The 26,043-nt window shown below is 40.0% G+C and overlaps 2 protein-coding genes across 2 annotated transcripts; both read left to right on the top strand.

Annotated features, from left to right (window-relative positions):
• Positions 1 to 1,906: 1,906 nt before the first annotated feature.
• On the top strand, positions 1,907 to 12,098 carry BCL10 (BCL10 immune signaling adaptor). The gene is made up of 3 exons (XM_059899829.1): positions 1,907 to 2,223; positions 8,744 to 9,032; positions 10,776 to 12,098. Exons 1-3 carry the CDS (start codon positions 2,167 to 2,169, stop codon positions 11,129 to 11,131), a joined length of 702 nt encoding a protein of 233 aa, XP_059755812.1. The 5' UTR covers positions 1,907 to 2,166; the 3' UTR covers positions 11,132 to 12,098.
• A 5,187-nt stretch (positions 12,099 to 17,285) lies between these two features.
• C1H1orf52 (chromosome 1 C1orf52 homolog) lies at positions 17,286 to 25,642 on the top strand. The gene is made up of 3 exons (XM_059925396.1): positions 17,286 to 17,587; positions 18,227 to 18,425; positions 24,979 to 25,642. The coding sequence occupies exons 1-3, from the start codon at positions 17,312 to 17,314 to the stop codon at positions 25,050 to 25,052; spliced, it is 549 nt and encodes a 182-aa protein (XP_059781379.1). The 5' UTR covers positions 17,286 to 17,311; the 3' UTR covers positions 25,053 to 25,642.
• Positions 25,643 to 26,043: the final 401 nt, after the last annotated feature.

The raw sequence follows: 26,043 nt of genomic DNA, 5'->3' as shown, positions 1-26,043 counted from the left end.
GGAAATGAAATCACTTCCCTACTTCTCTTCAAAATGTTCACACCACCCTAACTGCTACCAACCCGGCTCTGAGCCAACACCTCCCGGGGCCTGGATGATGGTGGTAGCTCCCTAAGTGGTCTCCCCTCTTCCATCTTCCTGCCCCTCAAGGCAACAGTGAAAGTGCTCCTTTTTCAAATCATAAACCAGATCATGTCACTCCCCTGTTCAGAACCCTCCAGTGGCTTCCCGTCTGACTCAGAGTATGCCCATATGACTCAGAGCAAAGTCAAAGTACACTTTTACAGTGGCACACAAGGACCTCATCCCCTTCCCAGTCACACTGGATCCTTTTCATTGGCTGTTCCCTCTAATATTCTTTCTCCGTATGTCCATATGGCTCATTCCCTCAATTCCTTCAAGTAGTAACTCAAATCTCCCTTTCTCAATGAGGTCTTCATTAACCACCCTATTTAAAATTTTACTACTCCAAACACTCTCATTCTATTGCCCTGTTTTACATTTTCTCTTAGTATTTATTATTTTCTAACATAATAAATAATTTACATAACATTTTTCAAATGTCTGTCTGCCCTGCCCCAAACACACATATACTAGAATTTAAACTCCAGGAGGAAAGGAATTTTTATCTGTTTTGTTCACAGCTGTTTCCCCAGCACCTAGAACAGTCTCTGGCACATAGTTGACATTCAATAAATATTTGTGAAGTTAAAGAACAAATAGTTAAGTAAATTGGGTTATACCAAGAGTATGGAAGGTTAAGCAATCAGAAAAAATACTGTGTATCAATATGGAAAAAGACATGTGAGGTAATGTTAATGTTAAAAGTAGAACCCCCGTGTTGCGATCAAAAACACGTTGGTGTGGCTTTGGCAACGTTGTTCCTTTCTGGTTCTTTTGCTTTCTCTTCCCTTAAGAAGAGAAACCCTTGGGAACCCTTGGGGTTCCCAAGTTCGTTTTTGGTCCTCTTGTCATTTTTATCTACACTCTAGCTTCAAATACCATCTACTTTATTTCTAGTTTATTTAGCATGGTGTCCAAACAACCATCTTGAGCCCAGGGCTCTGTTTTGAGCTTTTCACCCACATTACTTTGTATACACCTCTGTTAGTAGCTAGAATACCATTCTGAGAAGAGTGGTCTGTTCATCAGTCTCCCCCGATAAAATGGGAGAACTGTTACAGAATAAGATGCCTAGAACATATTAGTAAGGACTTAATAAATGTTTTAGTAATGTAAGGTGTGTACTGTGTGCCCAGTACCTCTAAGAACCTTACGTATATCATGTCATTTAATTCTCACAGCAGCCCTGTGAGAGGCATGAGGTAGACATAGCTTCATTACACGGATGAATAAATAAGGAAATGTGTTTATAATAAACAGTGACCCCCCCCAAAAATGCAGACGTTAAATTAGGTGTTAAAGTAGTGGGATTGTAGGCGGTTTTTCTCTTTCAGAAATTTCGTTAATATTGTTGATAGGCTGTATATGCGTCTTGTGTGTGTATGTGCGTGTGTCCGTGTGAGACCAAATAATTTTAAAACTTGAGTGGGCAAACACAGCAACAGGAAATCGTTGGGTAGGGTCTGGGAAAAGAGGAGGAACCCTAAAGTACAGACAAGCAGAGACTCGACTCCGCCTGTGAGCTGTCTGCGCAGGCGGCGACGGCCCGCAGGCAGAACAGCGACGCTCCCCAACCAGGGAAACGATTCCTTTCGGTGAGGCCAACCCGCGGCCACATGCAAATGACCTGGAGGCTGTGGGCGGAGCCACTCCTGAAAGGCTCCGGCCGGGGGGCGGGGAGAAGGTTGGCCCATGGGCTGGCCCCGATTGGCTCCCACAGAGATGGGGCGGGCTCTCCCGAAGGCCCGGCCTCACCGAGGGGCGGTGCCTGGGCCTGGGCCTCTTGGAGAGGGAAGGAGCGGGAACCTGAGCTCCGCGTCGGGAAGCTTAGGTCGGCTGAGCCCTCGGCTCCCAAAGGCAGAGCCGGAAGCGCTACAGTTTGACCCAGGAGTCCATCTGTTTTCGAAGGCGTAACCCTCTTCCTCCCGACCCTCTCCGCCTCCCCTTCTGCCCTTTCATCCGGAGGCCGAAGCCCCCAGCCTGGGCGGGGCGGCGCAGCCCGAGCTCCCGCACCCGGAAGAAGCGCCATCTCCCGCCTTCACCATGGAGCCCACTGCGCCGTCCCTCACCGAGGAGGACCTGACTGAAGTGAAGAAGGACGTGAGTAGCACAACCTTGCCCGGGCACCGCCGAGGGCCGGGGCCGGGCGGGGCCGGGGGGGGCTGCATTCCTGCGGGCGAGGAAACCCAGCGTCCTAGTCCGAGTCGGAATCGGAGGAGGAGCCCGCGGTCGGAGAAGCGAAACGTCCGGGCACAGCAGGACCACGGCGAGCCCTGCATCCGAGGGACCTTGGTGGAAGTGATCTGATGCCCGCTGACCTGTTAATCCACCTTTTAAATGAATAAAAGCAGGGCTTGGGTTTCTGAAAGCTTGTTCAGTGGAGCGTTTCTTTACAGTCAGCTTCTTGCCCACTCCTCACCCATCCCCTGGTGATTTCACCCCAGCTGCGCTTTGGAGCTGCGTTGTTAGGGATCGACGACTCAAGTTCATCCTTGAGTCAGACTGCCTTGGCTGCTGGCTCAACCTGGAGCAAAAGCTGGACCAGATAAAGCATCCCAAGCAGTGGATCAAATACGTGAAACTTGCAAAGGGGGTTGGGGGAAGCTGGACAGTTGAAAGCACAACCCGGAATTCCCCTAGTAAGCAAACGCCCACGTATTTAAATTGAAGGGGCGCGGAGGGGGGCGGGGGATGAATACATGAAGCGGAGAATTAATTTACAGGTAAACGTTGGAGATATTTAGCAGCTAAATTATGCTCTTCTGCTTGGATGCTGAAGTGAAATCTTAGTATTTATTCGTAAAGAATGACTTTGTTGAGGTCTGACTTGTTTCTCTTTTCCTTTGCTTTTAGTTAACTTGTTTTGCCATGTGAGACTTATATGAGTACCATTAAAATACTTTATAGTAATTCAAATTCAAAACAACATGAACATGAATTGTGTTCTGGCTTAACACTGCAGTACTTATACAAAATCATCTTTGTGAATTGGACAGGACAGCAGCTTTTTAAATGTTTGTGTGCTTCCTTTTCCCCTCACCTGTAAGGTTTATTACACTGTACTCATAATTACAGTTGGTATGACTCATTAGCAAAAGGAGACTGGTTATGACTGGGACTTGTACCTTAGTTTCCTCCTTCAACAGATAATTGTGGAGCACTTATTATATGGAAAGTACTGTTCTTGGGCCTGGAAAGATATAAAAAATGACAGGCCCCTGCTTTACATTCTAGTTAAGACTGGGACATTGATAACTAATAAAGAATAAATGAGTGTTGTGCTTTTCAAGATTTGTGCCAGTAAAAACATGAACTTCAAGAGCTAAGCCTGCTGTATTCCAGATATTGTGTCACACAGTTTACAATGTTCCCATTTAATCTGTACAACAACCTCTAAGGCAGATAATTGTCTTTCCCATTTTACAGTTGATAAAACAGGTAGTGAGAGGTTACAAGTGGGAGGATGTAAAGCCTGTACATAAACACAGATGTGAAGGGTGGCTTCTAGGCCTTTATTTTTTTCCATCAGTTCATTGATATTATCCATCTCCATGATTTCAATTTACAGCTATATAAGAAATCCATAACCTTGGGGAATCATGGACACGTTTCAGGACATCTATGAAAAAAAACATGTGCACATTTTTTTCTTAGAAATTTTTTTCATGATGTTTTCAAAATGGTTTATGACCTTAGGAGTTTTAAAATTATCATCCACATATTTGGGCTTCCTTCTTTCTCAACTCTAAGTGCTTATTTCCAAATATCTACTGGAAATCCACTTTTATATCTTTCAGATTCCTCACTTTGTCTAAAATTGAACTTTTTATCATCCTTCCCCCAAAGCCACTTGTTGTTTCTGCTGTATTCTCTGTCGTGATGAATCCATGGGGATTGACTGCTGATACCAAAAATTCATGGATGCTCAAGTCCCTTTTATAAAATGGCGTAGTATTTGCATGTAACCTACACACATCTGCCCATATACTTTGAATCATCTCTAGATTACTTATAATACCTAGTACAATGTAAATACTGTGTAAATAGTTGTAAATACAATGTAAATGCTATATAAATAGTTGACCCACACAGCAAATTCAAGTTTTGCTTTTTGGAACTTTAGGAATTTTTTTTTTCCCAAATATTTTCCATCCACTGTTGGTTGAATCCGAGGGTGCAGAACCTGCAGATACAGAGGACTGACTGTACCACCACTTATCCACATGGAAACTCCCACTTCTTGTTTTTTTTTTTCAGGCTCCCACTTCTTCACTGTACTCCTTCTCCCTGTGTGCTCCATCTAGTTGTTTACCTCTTTTTTGTTGAATTTAGTTCAGTTTCATAAATATGGACTACACACTGTGAGACTGATACTGCCATTGATTCTAACAGTTCAAAAATTAAAAACTAAGACACAGTCTTAGTTTGAGAAGAGCTCAACTTCTTGTGGGGTGGGGGAGACATGTAAAATGACAACTGCAAATCACAAAATAAGTGCAATGAATTTTACATTCATCCAAAACATTATCTACTTAGCACTCTGCTAAATGCAGGATATACAGAGTTGAACAGAATGTACCTGGTTCTTGCCTGCTTTTAACATGTGGGTTCTTAAGGTTGAAAACAAATAAATGTGTAATTCCAAATTATGGTAAGTACTATGAAGGAGACAAACAGATGTTGAGCCAATAACAAGATAAGAGGGGAAATCTACTTGAGATAGGATGGTCAGGGAAGGTTACATTTTTTAAACTGATTCCTGAAGGCTATGACAGAACTGGGAAAGAGCATTCTAGGCAGAATAGAATTTGCAAAGGATCTAAAGCAGGCAAGATCTTGGGGAAATTGGAAAAAGGCAGAGAGTGCCTAGAGGTGAAGTTAGGATGGTGGGCTAGTGCCAGATTATGAAGGGTCTTACAGATGGTAGTAAAGTGGGATTTTTTTCCCAAGTGTAGTGGAGACCTATTGAAGAATTATATTTTTAAAAATCCCTCTGCCTAATGTATGGACTGGGGCGAGCAAAAGGGAGAAGAGGGAAACTAGTGAGGAGATCCTTGGAATTTACATAGTTGAGAGATGATGGTGATTCGGATCAGGGTACAGGCAGTGGAGATGGATGGAACAGGAGAATTCCAGATGCATTTTTAAAATAGTAATGATAGGACTTGGTGATGGTTTGAATGTGGGAGTTGAGGAAGAGAGTGAAATCAGATTAGTAAGTGGAAATGTCAAAGCAGCAATTAGACCTATAAGTTTGAAGATCAAAAGAGAGATCTGAGCTAGAAATAAAAGTGTGGGATTAAGTGAGTTTACCTGGGGAACTTGAGAGCTAGAAGGGAAAGGGAGACCATAGAAAAGTTTTAAAAAGTAAGAAGTAAAAAAAAGAAGTAAAAAAAAAAAAGTAAGAAGTTATGGCCGCAGAGATGAGAAGAAAGCCAGGAGAGTGTGGTATTCATATAAGACAAGAAAAGAGTATTTCAGGAAAGGAATGGTCAACTGTGTTCACACTGCTGAGAAGTGAGATGAAGACTGAAAAGTATCAGATTTAGTGATAAGGAGACCCTTGGTGACTTTGAGAAGAGTAGTGGGACAGAGTGAAAATGTCTGGGAGTGAGTTGGGAGATATAAGTGGAGTCCTGTTGTATAGAAAAGTGAAGTGTATACACTGGGTGCTGTAAAGGCTGGAGAGGAGTACTCATTTGGGGGAGTTTAAGTAAAGTTACCTGAAGGAGATGACCACTGTCCAGAATTTTAAAGGATGAATAGGGATATGGGAAAAGAAAACAAGGCAAAGGTAACGACTTAAAGAAATGTAGTGGAAAACAGTTTTAGGAAGAACATAAAGTTCCAGAACATAGAGTAAGCTGGAGAGGTAGGCAGGATCCATACTATGAAGCACCTGCCTGCCATTGTCAAGTAGCTGTTATTTATTGAATACCTACTGTGTCAAGCCTTCATATGCACTGTTCCATTTAGTCCTCCTACAGGTCCTGCTAGGTATTTATTATTGTTTTACCAATAAGGGACCTGAGGCTTAGAGAAGTTAAGTAACTTGCCCCAGCTCTCACAGGAGTATGTGGCAGATTCAAGATTTGAACTGAGGTTGGTCTGAGTCCAGAGCCATGCTCTTCACTTCTCTGCTATTCTGCTATGGTTGAGAAACTTCATCCTTTAAGTCGAGGTGGAACACAGTGTTTTAAATTTTTTAAAAATTAACTAACAACATTTCAATATTGGTAGAATTCATGTAACACTCCAGATTTCCATTTTTTCTTGAAAAATTGGAAGGTCTGATTGATGTGTGAAGGAAGAATTTGAGCGGGGTGGGGAGAGAAGGAAGAAGTACAGCTAGGTGTCTTGTTAATAGTCGATGCAAGATACATAGGGACCCGAACTAGGGCAATGCTAATCATAGGAATGGAGTGAAGGGGCAGCTTAGATAAATATCGGGGTAGATTGGCAGGACTTGGTGGGTGATCGATCGAATGTGCCAAGTGAGTGAAAGAGAGGAAAAGTCAAGGATGAGTTGTAGGTTTATAGCATGGTTGGATGGATGGTGGTACTCGCAAGTGAGTTGAGAATGTCAGAGGAAAACGATAGGGGAAGATAACAAATTTGGTTTTGGACATGTTGAATTTTAAGTACCATTGGGATCTCTAGGTGGAGAAAGTCTTGATCACATAGGAAAATTTAGGAATCATCAACGTATGGTAGAAATGACAACAAATGAGGTTTTCCAAGGAGTTCATCTTTTAAATCTATTTTTCTCTCTCCTCATCCCCACAGCTTAAATTCATGCACTCAGCTTATCATATGTAAGATCTTGCAGCAGTCTTCTAATTGCTCTCCTTTGACCCCAATTTTTGCTTTCCCCCAACCCTCTGTAAAAGTTTTCTTATTGCCTCTTATTTATAAACCTTTGATGAGGTTTTGACTATAGGGAAATGTAATTTCCCTCATTGCCTACCTTTCATGCCTCTAGCCCAGGTGTAGTCTCTGTAAATTTCCCAGGTCCTGGAGGCAGAGTTGGTTGCTTCCCCAGTACTTGACCTATATCTTTTTTTCCAGGTCATATTCCATTGTCTCATAATTTTTAGCTTGAGTTGATAATGTATTCTTCAACTAGACCACATGCCCTTTGCATGCAGGTTTCAAGTCTTGTACATCTTTGCATACCCACTGCTCAGCACTTGGCATATTTGGCATTTAGATATGTGAAATGTTTCGCGTGGGAATTCAGTGGACTGAGAACTGTAGGAACCCTTCACCCAACCTACTTTTCTGCCACCATATACTCTCATATACTTTGAAGATTTTCCATTGTCTTTAGTTCATCACTGTCAATGTGAATCAAGTTAGTCATCATCGTCATCATCACTAACATTTACTCATCACTTACTATGTACCAGGCACTTTCTCAAGTGCTTTACGTGTGTTAATTTATTTCTCATAACACTCAGATGAGGAAACTGAGGCACAGAGGATTTAAGTTACCCAAGATCGCATATTTAGTAAATGGAGGAGCTATAATACAGTCACTCACATCAAATTGTTAATACCATTTATTAGGACCCACATTGATTTTTTTTTTAATTTTTATTTATTTATTTATTTATGGCTGTGTTGGGTCTTCGTTTCTGTGCGAGGGCTTTCTCTAGTTGCGGCAAGTGGGGGCCACTCTTCATCGCGGTGCGCAGGCCTCTCACTGTCACGGCCTCTCTTGTTGCGGAGCACAGGCTCCAGACGCGCAGGCTCAGTAATTGTGGCTCACGGGCCTAGTTGCTCCGCGGCATGTGGTATCTTCCCAGACCAGGGCTCGAACCCGTGTCCCCTGCATTGGCAGGCAGACTCTCAACCACTGCGCCACCAGGGAAGCCCCACATTGATTTTTGACTAATTAAGCCTCGTTAGGCACTTCTCAGGTCTAGGCCTGTTTATGTGATTTCTTTTATTTCTTTAATTTTTTCCAATATCCACTATTCCTTTAGGTTTCTTTCCCCCCATACCTTTTTACCTTCCTTCTACCAAGGCTGAGTTAGACTATAGTCTTGCCAACTGACTCCAAAGATAGACCCAGTATGGTCCCTTTTGGTTTAGGTTCTTTCTTTTTCTCTCTCTCTCTCTTTTGTGTGTGTGTGTGTGTGTGTGTGTGTGTGGTTTCACTCTAGAAAGATGGAAAATTAATAACATGAGAAAGTTATAAACTGTGAGTTATCCTCTCTGGTCCTGACTAATCCTGGATTCCTTGCTAAATGGAAACTAAAATGTACAGTAACCTCTGTTCTCAACTGTACCTCTGAAGGCCCTCAGCAGACCTCCCTATTTCCACAGACCCAAGCCCCCTAGATTAGACTGGCCCCCTCCTCACAACAGTTTGGTCTTGGTTTATAGATGTGAAGATGAGATCAGAGCAGTTCAGAAGCAGTGAGGAATATCTAGTCAGGGACCTACTTCTGTCTAACCGGACCTTCATTTTAATAGCATGCCTTTAGTAGGGCTGAGCCTCCTGACTTCAGGATGTTTTCTCTCACCAGTCAGATTCCTAACTAATCAGTCACCTTTGTGATTTCCTTAGGTGTTTAAAAAAAAAATACATTGAGGCATTTTTTATATCTTTTAGGCTTTAGAAAATTTGCGTGTATACCTGTGTGAAAAAATCATAGCTGAGAGACATTTTGATCATCTACGTGCAAAAAAAATACTCAGTAGAGAAGACACTGAAGAAATTTCTTGCCGAACATCAAGTAGAAAAAGGGCTGGAAAATTGTTAGACTACTTACAAGAAAACCCCAAAGGACTAGATACCCTGGTTGAATCTATTCGGCGAGAAAAAACACAGAACTTCCTGATACAGAAGATTACAGATGAAGTGCTAAAACTTAGAAATATAAAACTAGAACATCTGAAAGGTAAGATATCTTCGTTATCCCAAAGTTTATTTAAATGTAACAATGCTTTTATAAGTAGAATGCAAAACAAAACAAAAACCTAGAAGTGATCATTTTGCTTTTATTCAAAAAGTTCAACCTTCAGAATTACATTCAGTTTGCATTTTTTTACCTTATTTGATGTCATTACATTGCAAAAGTGAAATATCACTCAGTGTTCTGTATTTATATTTGTTTAACACACATTTATAGAAAACAACTACAATGAAATCCCAGTATACACAGGAGTTTGTTTCTAAAGTCAGCGGAATGCAAGATTAATCTGTTCAGAAGTAACCCCTGAAAATGCATATCACGCATAAAGAACAGTGTGTAGGTAAAGTATTTTACCTTTGATAAACTCTGATAGTTTTTCTCCCACCAGTTGATCACACGATGAAGTAGTGGCTTATGTTGATAAGAATCATCTTGTATAAGTTATATGTAACTTTAAACACTAGAATCACACTCAGTGTTGCAAAATGAGAGAGGCATAAAACTGAGATTAAGGGAGTAGCAGATTTACCTCTTCCATTTCACCCTCACCCCAGAGCACACACTCACTAAATTGGAATGCTGTGTAGAATTGTTTGCACGATTTAAATCCCCCTCTCCCTCCAAACCCCCATCTTTCTCTGTCTCTCTCTACAGAGCACTTAAGATAAATGTGCATGCGATACAGCTCTATTCCAGCTGTTCTAGGCAAGGGAAACAGAAATTAGTAATTTAGGGCTTTTCCCTTAAGGAACTAAGTCTATAAATCCATGCTGGAACACAGATGAAGTTTCCCCTTGAGCCATATTTAAGAAAATAGTTTCTCTTCCATGGGACAGAAATGCTGACTGTATTGTGAAGTTGAAAAACTAGTGGAAAAAATTGACGTACAAATGTACTTTACAGACTCTGCAGGTTTTACCTAAAATCTGTCAACTCAGGAAGTTCTGTGCCTGTAGACCATTGGGTTGAATATTTGCTAAGCCTAACAGAAAGATAAACTGTGTTTGTGTTTATTCTTTCCACGCTGAGGCTAATTGTTGGCTATACCCTTTGGATATGATAGAATTCTTTGTTCAGAACAACCTCTGTCATTTAAGTAAACTGTTAGGTTGAGAACCAGGACATTCTCTATTTAAGAGGAGACCTGGGTTCTAGCCGTCCCCCTTGCATGAAGTAGTCCTGGAATGTTGGGCATGACTTGACTGTTCCAGGCCTCTGTCTTCTCGTCTCTAATAGTGAGAGGCTATCCCGAATGACCTGTAGAATCCCTTCCACTTGTAACACCCCATGATTCAAGAATTGGAAGTAATTAACTCATAGAATTTTAGCATATACCCAGTTCAAAATTGGGGTAAATTTTTTTTTTTTTTTTTTTTTGTGCTGGAGTGCTAAAGAATATTTTTTAGTTGTGAAAGCTATTTCTTATTTTATGAATAATTTTAGGGACTACTTAATTTTTTCCAGGTCCTTCAATGGTTAAGTATAAGTACACAAATTAAATGTGAATTGTAGCATGTCATTTAGCTTCCTTGAGATTATTTCTATATCTAGAAAATGTAAATAATAGTATGGTTCATGATTGTCAGGAAAAGCAGATAAAATGTGAAATGGATTATGACAATTTATAAACTGCTATTTAAATTTGTGTAATCTTTAAAAAGTTCAAAGATGGGTGTGGACTCAGTTTTCTAGTTACTTTTCATTTACATCTGAATAATTTTATTGTAGGACTGAAATGTAGCAGCTGTGAGCCTTTTCCAGATGGAGCCACAAACAACCTCTCCAGATCAAATTCAGATGACAGTAATTTCTCTGAAAAACTGAGAGCATCCACCGTCATATACCATCCAGAAGGAGAATCCAGCACAGCCCCCTTTTTTTCTACTGATTCTTCTCTGAATTTGCCTGTCCTAGAAGTAGGCAGAACTGAAAACCCCACCTTCTCTTCAACTACGCTTCCTAGACCTGGGGACCCTGGGGCTCCTCCTTTGCCACCAGAGCTGCAGTTAGAAGAAGAAGGAACTTGTGGAAACTCTAGTGAGATGTTTCTTCCCTTAAGATCACGTGCTCTTTTGCGGCAATGACAGTTTACTGCCTTTTAATTTTTTTAATGATGACAAAAAATATTTGAAAGGATATGAATCTTATAAAATTGCTGTAATGACTTATTAACATTTGATACATGTCTTAAAATGCAACGTAAACATACTTTGTAAATAGAATTTTTTAGAATAAAAGAAGCATACTTGTAGATAGCTAAAGTCGTGTTGATCATGTACTCCAGTATTTTCTCTTCATTTTTGAGGTAATTTAGTGTTTTCACTTTTGTTTTATGTTTTAAGACTAATTTTAATAGAGAACATTTCTCTATTTGAGAATAGAGTCTTAGGCTGGGAACAGTGTTTCTTCTCTGTGCATTTGTGCTAATAAATTTCACAGTCTAATAGTCCTTTCCAACCATTCAACAGTACATTTTCAGAATTAAGCTGTTCGTATTTGGTAATAAAGCCAATCACTGCTGGGAAAACTGCCAGCGTACAGAAAAGAATCTTTTTCCCACTCAATTGGGCTTACAGGCACTTAGAAAGTCCCCTTCTGATTCAGAGGAATATCTATCTAATGGAGTTTGAGCCACCTACGGTGTCAATTTGCCAAAATACATTTCTTATTAATCTTACTAATTAATACTACTTTCTTAAGATTTTCACACTCTTTGCTTTATCATTTTCATTCCTAAAGAAAAATCTTGGCATAAACTTCAGTTATTACATATAATTTAATGAGATTTTAAAAATACTTTTTCTGTACTTTTTGTTCCCTTTTAATGAGGACCACTGTACAGTTGAAATAATTAGGACAAAATGGTTTTTGTGTGTGTATATGTGACAATTCTGTTTTTAGTACTATTTGGAACAAGCGGGCCATTAGCTAGATATGTCTTTTTGTTCTATGACAAAGTTTGACTAATTTTACAAATTTATAAATCTTTCATTGTTTTCATTAAACTATATCTATTTCTAGATATCTGTCTCATATATATTTCCACTACTTGCAAAAAGCAGAGATGGAAATATGCTATTAAGAATAAATGTTAAGTTGTAGTGCTGTGTTTTGGAAGTTTCAAATTTTTCAATAGGAAATAAATACCTAAAACTTTTTTTATATGTACCAATTTTAATAGGAAACATTAATTCAAGTTGTGAGATGGAGTTGCACTTCTGGATGGACTGATGAAATTATCAATCATGAAGAAGATTGGCATATTGACTTTAAAAAAATTTTAAAGACTGGGTGATTTTTGTAGTATAAACATTTTCTAATGATTATGGAGAAATATGTTTCACCTCCAGGGTAGCATAACAAAATAGTGGCAATTAAAAAAAAAAAATAGTGGCATAATACTTAAAGAAACCTTTTTCAAAAGCAGAAGCAAGCTTTTCATTTCATTAAAATAAAATTTGATATGCAGTTACTTTTTTAAAAATTTAAATAGGATTTATTTGGAATCAAAGATCATAATTTAGATACGGTGTAGCACCTATATTTATAGTTTTCTTTCAGACTGTTGACTAACTATGTAGACAATAAAATTAAGGTTTGTTTTTTTTTAAATTTATTTTAATTTTGGCTGTGTTGGGTCTTTGTTGCTGCACGCGGGCTTTCCTCTGGTTGCGGCGAGCGGGGGCTACTCTTCGTTGCAGTGCGCGGGCTTCTCATGCGGTGGCTTCTCTTGTTGCGGAGCACGGGCTCTAGGCGCGTGGGCTTCAGTAGTTGTGGTGCGTGGGCTCAGTAGTTGTGGCTCGCGGGCTCTAGAGCGCAGGCTCAGTAGTTGTGGCGCACGGGCTTCATTGCTCCGCGGCATGTGGGATCTTCCCAGCCCAGGGCTCAAACCCGTGTCCCCTGCCTTGGCAGGCAGATTCTTAACCACTGCACCACCAGGGAAGCCCTAAAATTAAGGTTTTAACAAACTTAGGCTTTTGGTTTTCTGAATCCTATGAAATCAGTTTATTTTTCCTTTAAACACTGAAAACCAGCTGTTGCCAAAAATGTATAAATTTGAATGACAGTGTGACATGATATAGTGCAATTGGTTATTGGGTTGATTAATGCAGCAGTGAAAATTATCACAATATAAAAATAACACCTTCGAGCTCACTTTTTTAAATTGCTTTTAAAAACATTGAGACTTTTTTAGAGCAGTTCTAGGTTTACAGAAAACTTGAGCAGAAAGTACAGAGTTCCCATATACCCCCTGTTTCCTACATTAACATCTCACATTAGTACATTTATTAGAATTGATGAACCAGTCTTGATACATTATTATTAACTAAAGTTAATAGTTTACATTAGGATTCATTCTTTGTGTTATACAGTTCTACATGTTTTAACAAATGCATAGTGACATGCATCCACCATTATATTATCACACAGAATAGTTTCACTTCCCTAAAAATCCCCTGTGTTCCACTTATTCATCCCTTCCTCTTCCCCCCCCCACCGCCCCACCCCTTCCCATCCAGCCCTGGCAACCACTGATCTGTTTATTCTCTCTATTGCTCTGTCTTTTCCAGAATGTCATATACTGAATGGTTGGAATCATACAATATGTAGCTTTTTCAGACTGGCTTCTTTCACTTAGCAATATGCATTTACATTTCCTGCATGTCTTTTCATGCTCACTTTTTCAAGAGCTAATTCCATCTTTGGTCAGCATGTCATTCCTAGCGCAAGGGCAAACACTGGCAAATTTGGAACTTACCAGGATAATGGCAGTTTTTTTGCTTTCAATTTTTTTTGTTGTTTCGAATTTTTAAATTTTATTTGGGAGGTTTTTGGTTTGTTTTGATAAACATTTTTTTCTTTTTCGGCCATACCACTTGGCATGTGGGATCTTACTTCCTTGACCAGGGATAGAACCCGTGCCCCCTGCAGTGGAAGCACTGGAAGTGTGGAGTCTTAACCACTGGACTACCAGGGAAGTCCCTTGATAAACATTTTCTAAAATTTAATTTAGTTTAATGATTAGTTCTTTTGTGGTTAGTGATTTTTGTCTCCTGTTTAAAAAAATCTTTGCCTATCCCAGTGCTGTGATGATAATCCCCGATGTTTTCTTCTGGAAACTTAGTTGTTTTCATTTCACAATTAGCTCTATGATCCATTACAAAGTAATTTTGTGTACAGTATAAAGTTGAAGTTAAGTCTTGTGGCTACTGTCCTTTTACCTAAGCAGCGTGAAAGGGAGCAGGAAGTTTCAGGCTCTGTCCTTATCTTGTATCACTGCATAAATAAGTACATTGTTGATTTTGGAGGGAAAAAAAATAGCTAACCAAGCAGCGATTCGATCTTTGTTGTTAAATGTAATCTTTTGAGGGCTTTCTGAAAGAAGAGCTAAATTTAAGCACAAACAATATGTGGGCAACTTGAGTGCTGCTCCTAAAGGCCTTACTCTGATTTTGCCACTCTATTTAATTATCAGACAGTTGCCCTTTACTGTGGTGGTTCCCAAACTTTGCTGCCTATTTCAGAATCACCTGGAGAGCTTTTAAAGATCCGGATGCCAGGCTGTGGAAGCCAGTCATCAGAAGTGAGTAAAAATTTCTAGGTGGTTCCAACGTGCAACAATGTTTGGAAACCACAGTCTTACTGGGTGCCAAATACAGTGGTTGGTGTTTCCACATGTGTGATCTTGTTTTTTATACTAATAACAACTCTGCAAGGAAGGTTTTATTGTTACTTTTTTTTAACAGATGAGAAACAATCTCAGGATAAAGTATATGGCTCAAAGTATGTGGCACAGCTCTTTAGAATTAAAATCTAGGGCAGTTTGACTCCAAGATCAGTGTTCTTCCTACAACTCCATGCTCTCTTATTAACATTTCCTAGACGGCAGAAAGGTAAGGGTGGAGATTGTGTATTTTTTCACTCATAATTCAATATTTATTGATTACCTATCATTTTAGGTGCTGGCGATACAGTGATAAACAAAACAGACAATGTCTATGTTTTCATAGAGAACTCACATTCTAGTTGGGGGAGACAGTTAGAAAATAAACAAGGAAACCCTGATAATTCTAGTTGCTGTGGATACAAAATAGGGCATGTATGAGCTAAACAGTAACTTGGACCAAAGTGTTTATAGCATTATGAGGGAACTCCTCTCAAAGCAGGCAACATTTGAGCTGAGACCTAAACCATAAGAAGGAAGGAGCCAGCTGTGTAAAGTTCTGGTAGGAAGTTTAGGCAAAAGTAACATCGAGTGCAAAAGTCCTGAGGCAAGAATGAGCTAGTGAGGACCACACAGGCCTGTATGGCTGGAACGTAAGTATGAGGGATGACTAGGGAACTCAGGAGCCTGGATTGAGATGAGGTTTCACAGATAGCGAGGATCAGATACGGAAGCATTTACAGACCATTGTGAGAAGTTTGGATTTTCTTCTTTCCTTTTTGTATATTGAAATAAAAGAGCTGTATTAGGAACTAGTATATAACATTTGCATACATTTTCAGGGTATTATACTATATTCTAAAAAACTGTTATGCTCAAGGGGCGTTGGGCCATACTGTATCAGCTTGACCTCTGGAGGGGCTGGAGGCTATGTCCACATGACCAATCCCCAATAAAGACTGTGGATGCTAAGTTTAGGGTGAGCCTCCCCAGATGGCTCCATGCATGTTGTCACATGTCTTTGCCGCAGAAGTTAGTACTGTCTACACCTCCACTGGGAGAAGACAGCCGGAAGCCCTGCATGTGGAAAGCTCCAGCACTCTGCACCCTGCACCTCTTCCCTTGGCTGATTTTAATCTGTATCCTTTAGCTACAATAAACCATAATCACGAGTAAAACAGCTTTCAGAGAGTTCTGTGAGTGCTTCTAGCAAATTACCAAGCCTGAGGATGGTTTTGGAGGCTCCCAAACTTTGCACTTTGGGACCATCATTTTCCTTTGTCAATGTAGGTACCTGGGTGGAAAATTTTGAGAAACAGATCTACACCCTCATAAATTATAATCCACAATACTTATTGATCATCTACTCAGTGACAGGCACTGAGCTAGGTACTAGGAATATAAAAATGAACAAAGCACACTCCAACTCCTCCCCTGAAGGAGCTCACAGACATTGTGCTATGGGACTGGGAAAGAGTGAATAAGATAGACATCTTCTCTGCCTCCTGGAGGTGAGTGTATCGTGTAAATGAACAGGCATCCTGTGAACCTTTACACTGATACCAACTTTACTGCTTTCACTTGGGTATAATTCCCTCTGAGTTCACGAGGAGGAGTCAAAGATTTCTAGTTTCCCTTGGTGGCTAGGCACGTGGTTATGTCATTTATTGTACTAAGAGAGGGAACACAAATGCAGAAGCAAGTTATACGTAAAGACAAGTTACTGATCTTTAAGTGGGTGTTTGAGACCCCAGCACAATGCCCATACATAAAGTTTAAGAGCCAAATGGAGGTTTGATCCAGAACTTGAGAGACTGGAGTTGGAGACCCGGATTTGGGAGTCACAAGCATTAAGGTAGTTAATGCCCTGGAAAGGGATGGTCTGACTTGCAACTTTGTAACACCCTCTACAGATTGTTAGTAAGTGTTGCTGAAAGCTGGTATAATATGTTGGGAAACACCAGCGTTTAAGGGCCGTACAGAGCAAAGCAGGTATGGAAGGAGGCTGACAATAAGAATCCAGAGAGTTTGGAGGACACCCAAAGTGGTGTGATGCAATACAAGAGACGTTCCATCAAAGGAGGTTGCTCAGAGTGTGCTGGAATGAGGTCAAGCAGGAGAGGATTCACTTTGGGACCTGGTAAGTCCACTTACCCATAGAGGTCTTCCATGACGACTGAGGGGAAGCACATTGAGAGTAATTTTATTTCGAGGAAGAGATGCGGCTGGATCAGGAAGAAATCCTGGTCTCTCTGGGCAAGGGCTTTAAGATGGCGGTGAAAAGACAAAATGTTTAGCTTTTCCGTGCCTTTAATAAATTCTTACTGAATCTGAAAGTTTGGTTGGACCACTGCCTGAGGATCTGTCTCTTCTCAGGGGTCCTCAGAAAAGAGCATTAGAAACCTCTGATTGATTGAGGACGTGCGGGGCCCCGCCTCCAGCCGCAGTCCTTCAGTCCGGCCGCAAGATCACGGCGCAGCCGCCAGGGGGTGCAGACTCCGGGCCCATCAGCGAGGCTTGGGGCGGGGCCAACTGCGGGGCGGGCCGTGGCACGGCTTCCGGTTTCCGGCGGAGCCATCGGTAGACGCGCGCAGCCGTCATGGCAGCGGAAGAGAAGGATCCCCTGAGCTATTTCGCGGCTTACGGGAGCAGCAGCTCAGGCTCCTCGGACGAGGAGGATAACAGCGAGCCGGAGGAGACAAGTCGTAAGGCCCCGGATCAGGCGAAGTCGGCGGGCGGCTGTGGGAACAAGGCGGAGAAGCGGCTGCCTGGACCCGACGAGCTGTTCCGGAGCGTGACTCGCCCGGCCTTTCTCTACAATCCGCTCAACAAACAGATAGACTGGGAGAGGCACGTCGTCAAGGCGCCAGAGGAGGTGAGGTCCCCGACCCCGTTTCCCGATCTAGGCCCCGGCCTCCGCCCCCTTCCTCCTGAGCCCCCTCCTGGGGACCAGCTCTCCGCCCCCCACACGCAGTCACCCCCTGCGGGATGCCGCACCGCCCTCTCCCACATCCAACCCTGGGGAGCCCGGGCCCCCTCCCCCAGCCTGGTGGGTGTCAGACCGGATCCGCAGCCCCGCCCCCTTGTGAGGAGACCCAAACCTCCGCGCTCGGTGCCCTGACCCCGCGCGGAGAGGACTAACGGTGGTGACTCCCCCGCCCCCCTGCTGCAGCTTCTCCCCGAGACCCCTTCCCTTTGATGCCGAAGTGCCTGCGGTGCTGCCTCCAAGACAGTGTCTGCTGCAGCCTCCTGAAGGGGTCAGCCTTGGCGTAGTATCTCTGAGACTGGATTCTTCTTTGGTAACTAAAAGTTAATAGCTTTATTCGTATAGGGAACCCTTTGGCTTTTCACTTAACAGTGTTGTGATTTTGATGGAAAAATATGTCTTTAAACCTTAAAAAAAAAAAAAAAAGTCAGCCTGAACAATAAGCGAACGGCAGGGAGGTGCATGTGCCCATACCGATTATAGGAACCTCGGTTCGTCACAGTGTTTCTTAATGTGTTTGCTTAACAGCCTCCGAAGGAATTCAAAATATGGAAGTCAAACTATGTACCACCTCCGGAGACCTACTCTACTGAGAAGAAACCTCCCCCTCCAGAGCTGGATATGGCAATAAAATGGTCTAACATATATGAGGACAATGGTGATGATGCCCCACAGAATGCTAAGAAAGCTAGGCTTCTCCCAGAAGGGGAGGAGACAGTGGAATCAGGTAAGGAAAGTCAGACTCCAGTGGCAATGCCTTTTGGTCCCTGTGATGAGTTTTAAGAGAACGAGATGTTTTATGAATGAAACTTAAATCTAGTCAGCAAACTGATTGTGATGGTCTTTGGATGTCTTTTGCTGTGTGTGTGTGTGTGTGTGTGTGTGTGTGTGTGTTTAACATCTTTATTGGAGTATAATTGTTTTACAATGCTGTGTTAGCTTCTGTTGTATAACAAAGTCAATCAGCTATACATATACATATATCTCCATATCTCTTCCCTCTTGCGTCTCCCTCCCTCCCACCCTCCCTTTTGCAGTGTTTTTAAGAAGGGTCATAAGATATTCAGGATTTAAAGTGAAATCTTTGATGTCTCAACCAGTACTATATGTGATTTATGATGCCTTATTATTAAAGCAGCGTGAGTTATTTCATGAACTCTTTGTTGTGACTGCGGTTGTGAAGTGCTGATGGCTTCATTTTATATTAAAGCAATTGTGCTTTAGAGCCAAAATTAGTGTCACAAAATGAATTTAACTGAGTATTACTACATAGTAATTAAAAATAGTAATAAGATAATGACTTAGTTGTCTTGCCTTAGTTCATAATATCATAATTCCATCTCTGGCTTAGACTGTAAGTAATCACAGTAATCTCTGCTTCCGTACTTTTACCCACCCACCCCCTTGCCTCACTTGCTTAAAACCCTTCACCAGCTGCAGAGTGAGCCCTCTATGATAGGCCCTGCCTTTTTCTCCACCCTCATTTCAGATGGCCCCCTTGTAGAACTTTAAGATCTTAAAATTCAAAACTGAATAGACCATGCTATTTTATGGTTCCATGCCTTTTAATATATGTTCCACCTTAGTCGGGAATGATTTTCCCTCCCTCTTTGGCTGGTAAACTCATTCATCCTTTAAAATACAACTCTAAGAAAAAGAGAGTTGGTAATATCTAAATCTCAAATATTACCTTCCTCTAGTTAATTATTTGCTCCTCTGTACCCTGTATGTGCACTTACCACCTTCTATGTGATTTTTTTGTTCATAAGTCTGTCTGCTTTATGAAGATGAGTTCCTTAAACAGCAGGGTCCAGGGGTTATTTATGTTTGTAATACAGTTTGTAGTATATTGTGAGTATTCAGTGGATTATTGGGCTAAATATTTTTGACTACCATTTTTATGAAAGAGTGTGCTGGTTTTGTTAAACAAATTTCTGAGCTTCCCATAATACAACTGCTACTTACTTAGCTCATTTTACAACTGCAGAGAATTTTGTTTGTTTCAAGAGAAAGGGTAACAAACTGGTAGGAGTTCTTACTCCAATTTTTGTTTTTTTGTTTGTGTTTTTTTTAAGGAATAGGATATTAATTCAGATCTAAAGTATCTCTTCACAAAATTAATGCTTGTTAATTCCAAATGGGAAAAAAATAGTAACTTCATTTTGGAGTTACTTCATTGTGGAGAAGCCTGGCAGACACCATTTTAATCAAGCGATTAAAGTGAACATCATAAATAACAGGACAAATCAAAACTGAGTGTCACTTGAACACAGCATCACGTTGGTGATGTTCCTGCCGAACACAGACACACCCAAATTGAGGGATATTCCACGAAATAACTAGCTGAATCTTCAAAAGTATCAAGGTCATGAAAGTCAAACAAAGACTGAGGAAACATTTTTGACTACAGAACACTAAAGAGATGTGACAATTAAATGCAATACACATTCTGAAGTGTATCCTTTTTTTGCTATAAAGGATATTACTCTCCAGTTTTGATTCTACCTGGCTTTCCCATTTCTTTCCCTGACTTCCCAGTGTGAACTAGAAGTCACTAGTGAAGGTACCTCTTCAGTAAATGGCATCTTTTTGGACATGCCAAATGAAGTGGACATTAAAAATACTTCATATTTTATAGTATCTTTATATAATTAATAAAAAACACTTTTGCATAAATTACATTTAATCCTTACAACACCTTGTGAAACCAGATAGGGAAATGTCAAAATGAGAGCTTATGTGACTTGTCCAAGATCACAAAACTAGAAAATGCCGAGCTCTAAAATAGTACCTTCACACAAGTTTTCTAATTTGTTACTCTTAGCAACCTAGTACAGAAGTGGTACATGATTCATTATTACTGTTTTGTAGACAAGAAGACAATCTCAGATTAAAGAATTGCCCAAATTCACACAGCTAGGAAGAGGCAGAATAGGAATTCAAATTCAGATCTTTAAATGGAAATGATGCCATATTAAACTGGGGTTTAGTCTCTTGATGTTTTGCAAGCGAGAGTGCTTGAGGAGTAGCTGTCCTGTGGGAAGAATGGCAATAAGGCCACTAGAGTTGATATTCAATCTAGGGTGTCATAGGCTGGTGCTCTCCTATCTTTGTACCTATGTGGAAAAGGCAAGGTTTATATACCAGGACAAGGAAGTAGAAAGAATTATCTTTTTTTCCAGCTTGCCTTTTAAGTTCAGATAGCAGGAAATATGCAGGAGAGAATGCTGCTATTCCCATAGGTAATTTCTGACCTTTTGATCATATGATGGTCCTCCATTAGAAAGTGGATGTTGGCAATATCAAAAAACAAAAGGACCCCAGTGCTCAGCCAGCTTAAAGCTGGATCATAAGATTAAAAGATAATACTGAAATCTTCAATTTTGACTTTAATGTTGGTTGTTGAATGTAACTGTCTTCTTTTTGTAATGAATACCTTCCTTCTTAGAAGTGATTTTTGCCATTTCAAACTCCCGTACTATGTTCACAGATCGATTTCCCAACATCTTTTTTTGCCTCTTTTTTTTTTAATTCATAAAATATCTTGTATTAGAAGCTCCACATTCGTTTTTTTTCTTTTCGATAGGAGATGGAGCAATCTGCTCTCTGTTTTTTCCAGGTGGATATATCTTTTAAATTTATTTATTTATTTCTGGCTGTATTGGGTCTTTATTGCTGCGCGCGAACTTTCTCTAGTTGCGGCGAGCTGGGGCTTCCCTTCGTTGCGGTGCGCAGGCTTCTCTTGTTGTGGAGCACAGGCTCTAGGCGTGCGGGCTTCAGTAGTTGTGGCACGCAGGTTCAGTAGTTGTGGCGCATGGGCTTGGTTGCTCCACGGCATGTGGGATCTTCCCGGACCAGGGCTCGAACCCGTGTCCCCTGCCTTGGCAGGCAGATTCCTAACCACCGCGCCACCAGGGAAGTCCCTCTCTTTTTTTTTTTAATTAATTAGTTTGTTTATTTTTGGCTGCACTGGGTCTTCGTTGCTGTGCGCAGGCTTTCTCCAGTTGCTGCAAGCGAGCTTCTCATTGCGGTGGCTTCTCTGGTTGCAGAGCACAGGCTCTAGGCGCACGGGCTTCAGTAGTTGTGGCTCGCGGGCTCTAGAGTGCAGGCTCAGTGGTTGTGGCGCATAGGCTTAGTTGCTCCGCGGCATGTGGAATCTTCCCGGACCAGGGCTCGAACCCGTGTCCCCTGCATTGGCAAGTGGATTCTTAACCACTGCACCACCAGGGAAGTCACAGAAGCTCCACACTCTTAAATAATCTCATTTTTAGATTATCAAATTACTTTGTTTTTATTTTTCCTTCTCATTTTCTGCCCTTTGGCCTTTTTTGCCAGTTAACTCCTTCCAGATAAAAGAACCTGGGAAAAATTCAAAACTCATCATAAATCCTTACTACTTATCAACACTTGTTTAGTGTTTGTAAAATGTAGATGATTAAGGCTTAGATATTTATTGTAGCTTAATTAACATGTAATTAATCCTGAAGATCTAACTAAAGTAGCTAATGCTTTATTTTTTAAGAATTTAGAACCTTAGTTTCTATTAATAGTTTAAGCTTGTTTACCTCAAGTGACATGAATTCCATAATAGAAAAATTGTTTCCTTACAAGTGCATCTGTAGTATATGGCACAGAGTACGAAGCTCAGTAAAGTTGATGATCGGACATTTCAAGATCTTTTTGGTTTTTTTTAAGACAATGCCTTGTTATATCACTAGATGGCATTAGCTCTTCTGCTCAGTGACTGGTAGGAAGTTATTTTTCCAACCTCAGTAGTTTGTGTTTTTGTTGTTATTCAGTAAATGTAATAAGTGACAGATTAAAAGCAGAAGTGTCTCAGAATGGTCTTTTTAATATATGTTAACAGTGCATTTTCTAGTAGAGTTAGAAAGTAATTTCAATTTTTATATTACTACTGAAAATAATCTCAAGGGCTTCCCTGGTGGCGCAGTGGTTGAGAATCTGCCTGCCAATGCAGGGGACACGGGTTCGAGCCCTGGTCTGGGAAGATCCCACATACCGCGGAGCAGCTAAGCCCGTGTGCCACAACTACTGAGCTTGCGCGTCTGGAGCCTGTGCTCCGCAACAAGAGAGGCCGTGCCAGTGAGAGGCCCACGCACCGCGATGAAGAGTGGCCCCCGCTCGCAGCAACTAGAGAAAGCCCTCGCACAGAAACGAAGACCCAACACAGCCAAAAATAAATAAATAAATAAATAAATTTATAAAAAAAAAAAAAGAAAATAATCTCAAAAGTCAAGCATAATGATAATTAAGCACCAATTAAAAAACAAAGGCCTTGGCTTGTTTAAACTGTGTGCCTCATCATTTGGTTTGTAGAACAAGTATTTTTTTGTATACATGATAAACTAATGTTTAAAACTTTGCTTTGTAAATTCCTGGGATGATTCGTTGATCTGAATTGTATTTTATCATACTAGCTACATAAATCTGTAGTGCTCTATGAAATATATGAATAACATCACCATGCTGTGTTTGAAGATGCATTACCTGCTGTTGATACTAATTATTGTCCACATCAACAAAGGATATATTCTGAGTATGGTAGTTAGCAGAAGGGAATTGAAGGCTTAATTAAGGTTTTAAGTTTATTTTTCCCATAATGAGTTTGTGATCTGAAAAACAAAACATATGAACAAACAAAACAAAACAGAAATAGACTCATTGATAACATAGAACAAACTGGTGGTTGCCAGAGGGGAAGGAGTTGGGGGACCGGTGAAGTAGGTGAGGGGGTTTAAGAGGTACAAACTTCCAGCTATACAATAAGTAAGGCACAGGGATGTAATATACAGCATAGGGAATATAGTAAATAAGATTGTGATAACTCTGTATGGGGACAGATGGTAACTAGACTTATTGTGGTGATCATTCCATAATATATAAAAATACCAAATCACTATGTTTATACACCTGAAACTAATATTGTGTGTCAATTATAATCCGATAAAAAAAAGAATAGGACAGAGCTCCCCAGTCTCTATCAGAAGAATATCGAGAAATAACATGTAAAAAATGACTGTAAAGTCCTTTTGTAATGTGAAGTGTTAAGTAATAACAATAAAATTGGCATTGTTTGTTTTTTTGACTGTTAATAAAAGGGAAGTTGAAATGAGAAAAAAAAGTTTATGTTCTGATATCAATGGCTTCCCCAATTTTTTAATATGAAGTCCCCTTTCAACATCAAAATATTTTATAGGCCACCACATGGTAGTTATTGAACTTTGATTATCTGTTGATTGAGAAAATAAAGTACAATGAATTCAGTAATGTGCTTAAAATAAATTTGTATTTTATAAATCATAACATCTTCTACATGTTATTTATTCCATCTACATGGAGTTCTTAAAATAATGCCATGCGTTTGTTCAGAGAGATGGGAATTAGCAGCTGCTCTGTGCTACCCTGTGTTTTGTTGAAACATGTAGTTGGATTGTTTTAATTGAATAAAAGGGCCCACTGTTTCAGGTTTTACAGTATTTTTATTTATTAATTGGAAATTTTCTGTGAATACAGGTACTAATAATATTTTAGAAAAGTATAAAGGACATGGTTTTAATTTGAGGTTCTTCTCCCCTCCCCCCCAAATTCTCCATAATATGAAGTGGGGGAAGAAGTCTGTTTTTCTCTTGCCATTGGAATATTCTGACCATCCTAGGAATGGGGGAGAAAGTAGAACTACCTACATAGGACAAAATTGAAAATACAGTTTCAGTGAAACATCTACTTGTGAGAGCCTTTTTAACTTCAAAATGCATGTGTGGGGCTGGGGGTGGGGGCATGAGATGGGGGCAGGTGTTTGTCGGGGAGGGAAAGCAGATTGGAGGGGAAAGAAAGACTAGCTGATAGACACTTACATAATGTCATGGTTAAATTGACATCTTTTTTTGTAAAAAAAAAACAAAACAATGTGTTACATTCTTAACGTGTAGATTATATATTTAAATATCCACCATGTATATACTGTAGAATATTTGAGAATAGCTTTATCAGAACAAATTTTGATTTTCTCATTTTAAGCTACCTTAATATAGCACTAAAGGATCGCTGTAGATTTTGTATAACACTACAGTTCAAAAAATTCCTTATTTTTACTTGCAATTTAAAATCAGAGTTCTGTAAGTTATTTTTGTGTTTTTTATTGGAAAACTTTGAAAGAAACATTAGTTGAGGATAATGATTTTGGTATAGAGTCAATGAAATTTTAATGCTTAACATTTTTTTTAAATTACTGATTGAAACTCTTCCTTTCCTATTTAAAGATGATGAAAAAGAAGAGCATACTTCTAAAAAGCGCAAAATAGAACCGGGAGAACCAACAAAGAAGAAAAAATAGAAAACAAATGACAAGAATTTTTGGACTGTGAAACTTTGTTGAAATGATTTTTTTTGGCAGGTTAAATTGATATTGTAAATTATTATGAAACAACATCTCCATGAAAGTATATGTCAATTAGCTAATGAGTATTGGTGCAGGAACCTTCCACTGTAGAATTCAGTTTTTATTTAAAACATATGTATTTAAAACTCAAATGGTGACTTGTGATTGTGAAATTGACAACACTTGGAAGCATTCTTGCTACCACAGAATTGGTGACATGCTTTGAGTTTCATCCCATGTTGACATGCCAATGTTCTATGAACCTTTTATAAAGGAGTATATTTTTAAAGTAAATATATTGTACTGTGAACTTGTAGGGTGCTTTTCAGCAGTGTTTGTACAGTGTAAATAGATCATGGAAATAAAATTACCAATATTACTATTACTGCATAACATTAACATTTGAATATTTGTGACAAGTACCCTCTTTGCCATGTGACATTCTGATAGTGGGTATTACCATTTAGGGAGTGCCGCCTGTGTTCCAAGTGCTTTGTGCATATATTATCTCTGATCCTCAGCCTAATAAAGCAGGTATTAATAGCCTCATTTTATAATAGAGATTAATTTATCCACGGTTACACAGCTAGTGAGCAATGAATTTGAGATTTAACTCAGGACACTTGAACTCCAAAAATATCACACGAAACCACCTATCTGCCAATCAGAATTTAGTCCTCTTTGCTCAGGAGGAAACTCCTCTGCCCTCCTTATTTCTGTAATGATCCATACATCCTGAAGACCATTAAAAATATTACTGAAAAAAAAAGTCATCTTTTAGGAACTGCAGTTGCCATCTCTTCCAGGTACTCTTCTGTGGTAATCAGTAGAGATCTTCTCCTCTGATTATATTACTGCATTTATCATATATGCCTTATATTATGATCATTAATTTCCCTGTTAAATAGTAAGCTTGCCAAAGATAAGGATCTTTTACAAAGAGTTG

This window comes from Balaenoptera ricei, chromosome 1, assembly GCF_028023285.1.
Source record: "Balaenoptera ricei isolate mBalRic1 chromosome 1, mBalRic1.hap2, whole genome shotgun sequence".
Lineage (NCBI taxonomy): Eukaryota > Metazoa > Chordata > Mammalia > Artiodactyla > Balaenopteridae > Balaenoptera > Balaenoptera ricei.
This window is presented reverse-complemented; position numbering and strand designations above follow the sequence as displayed.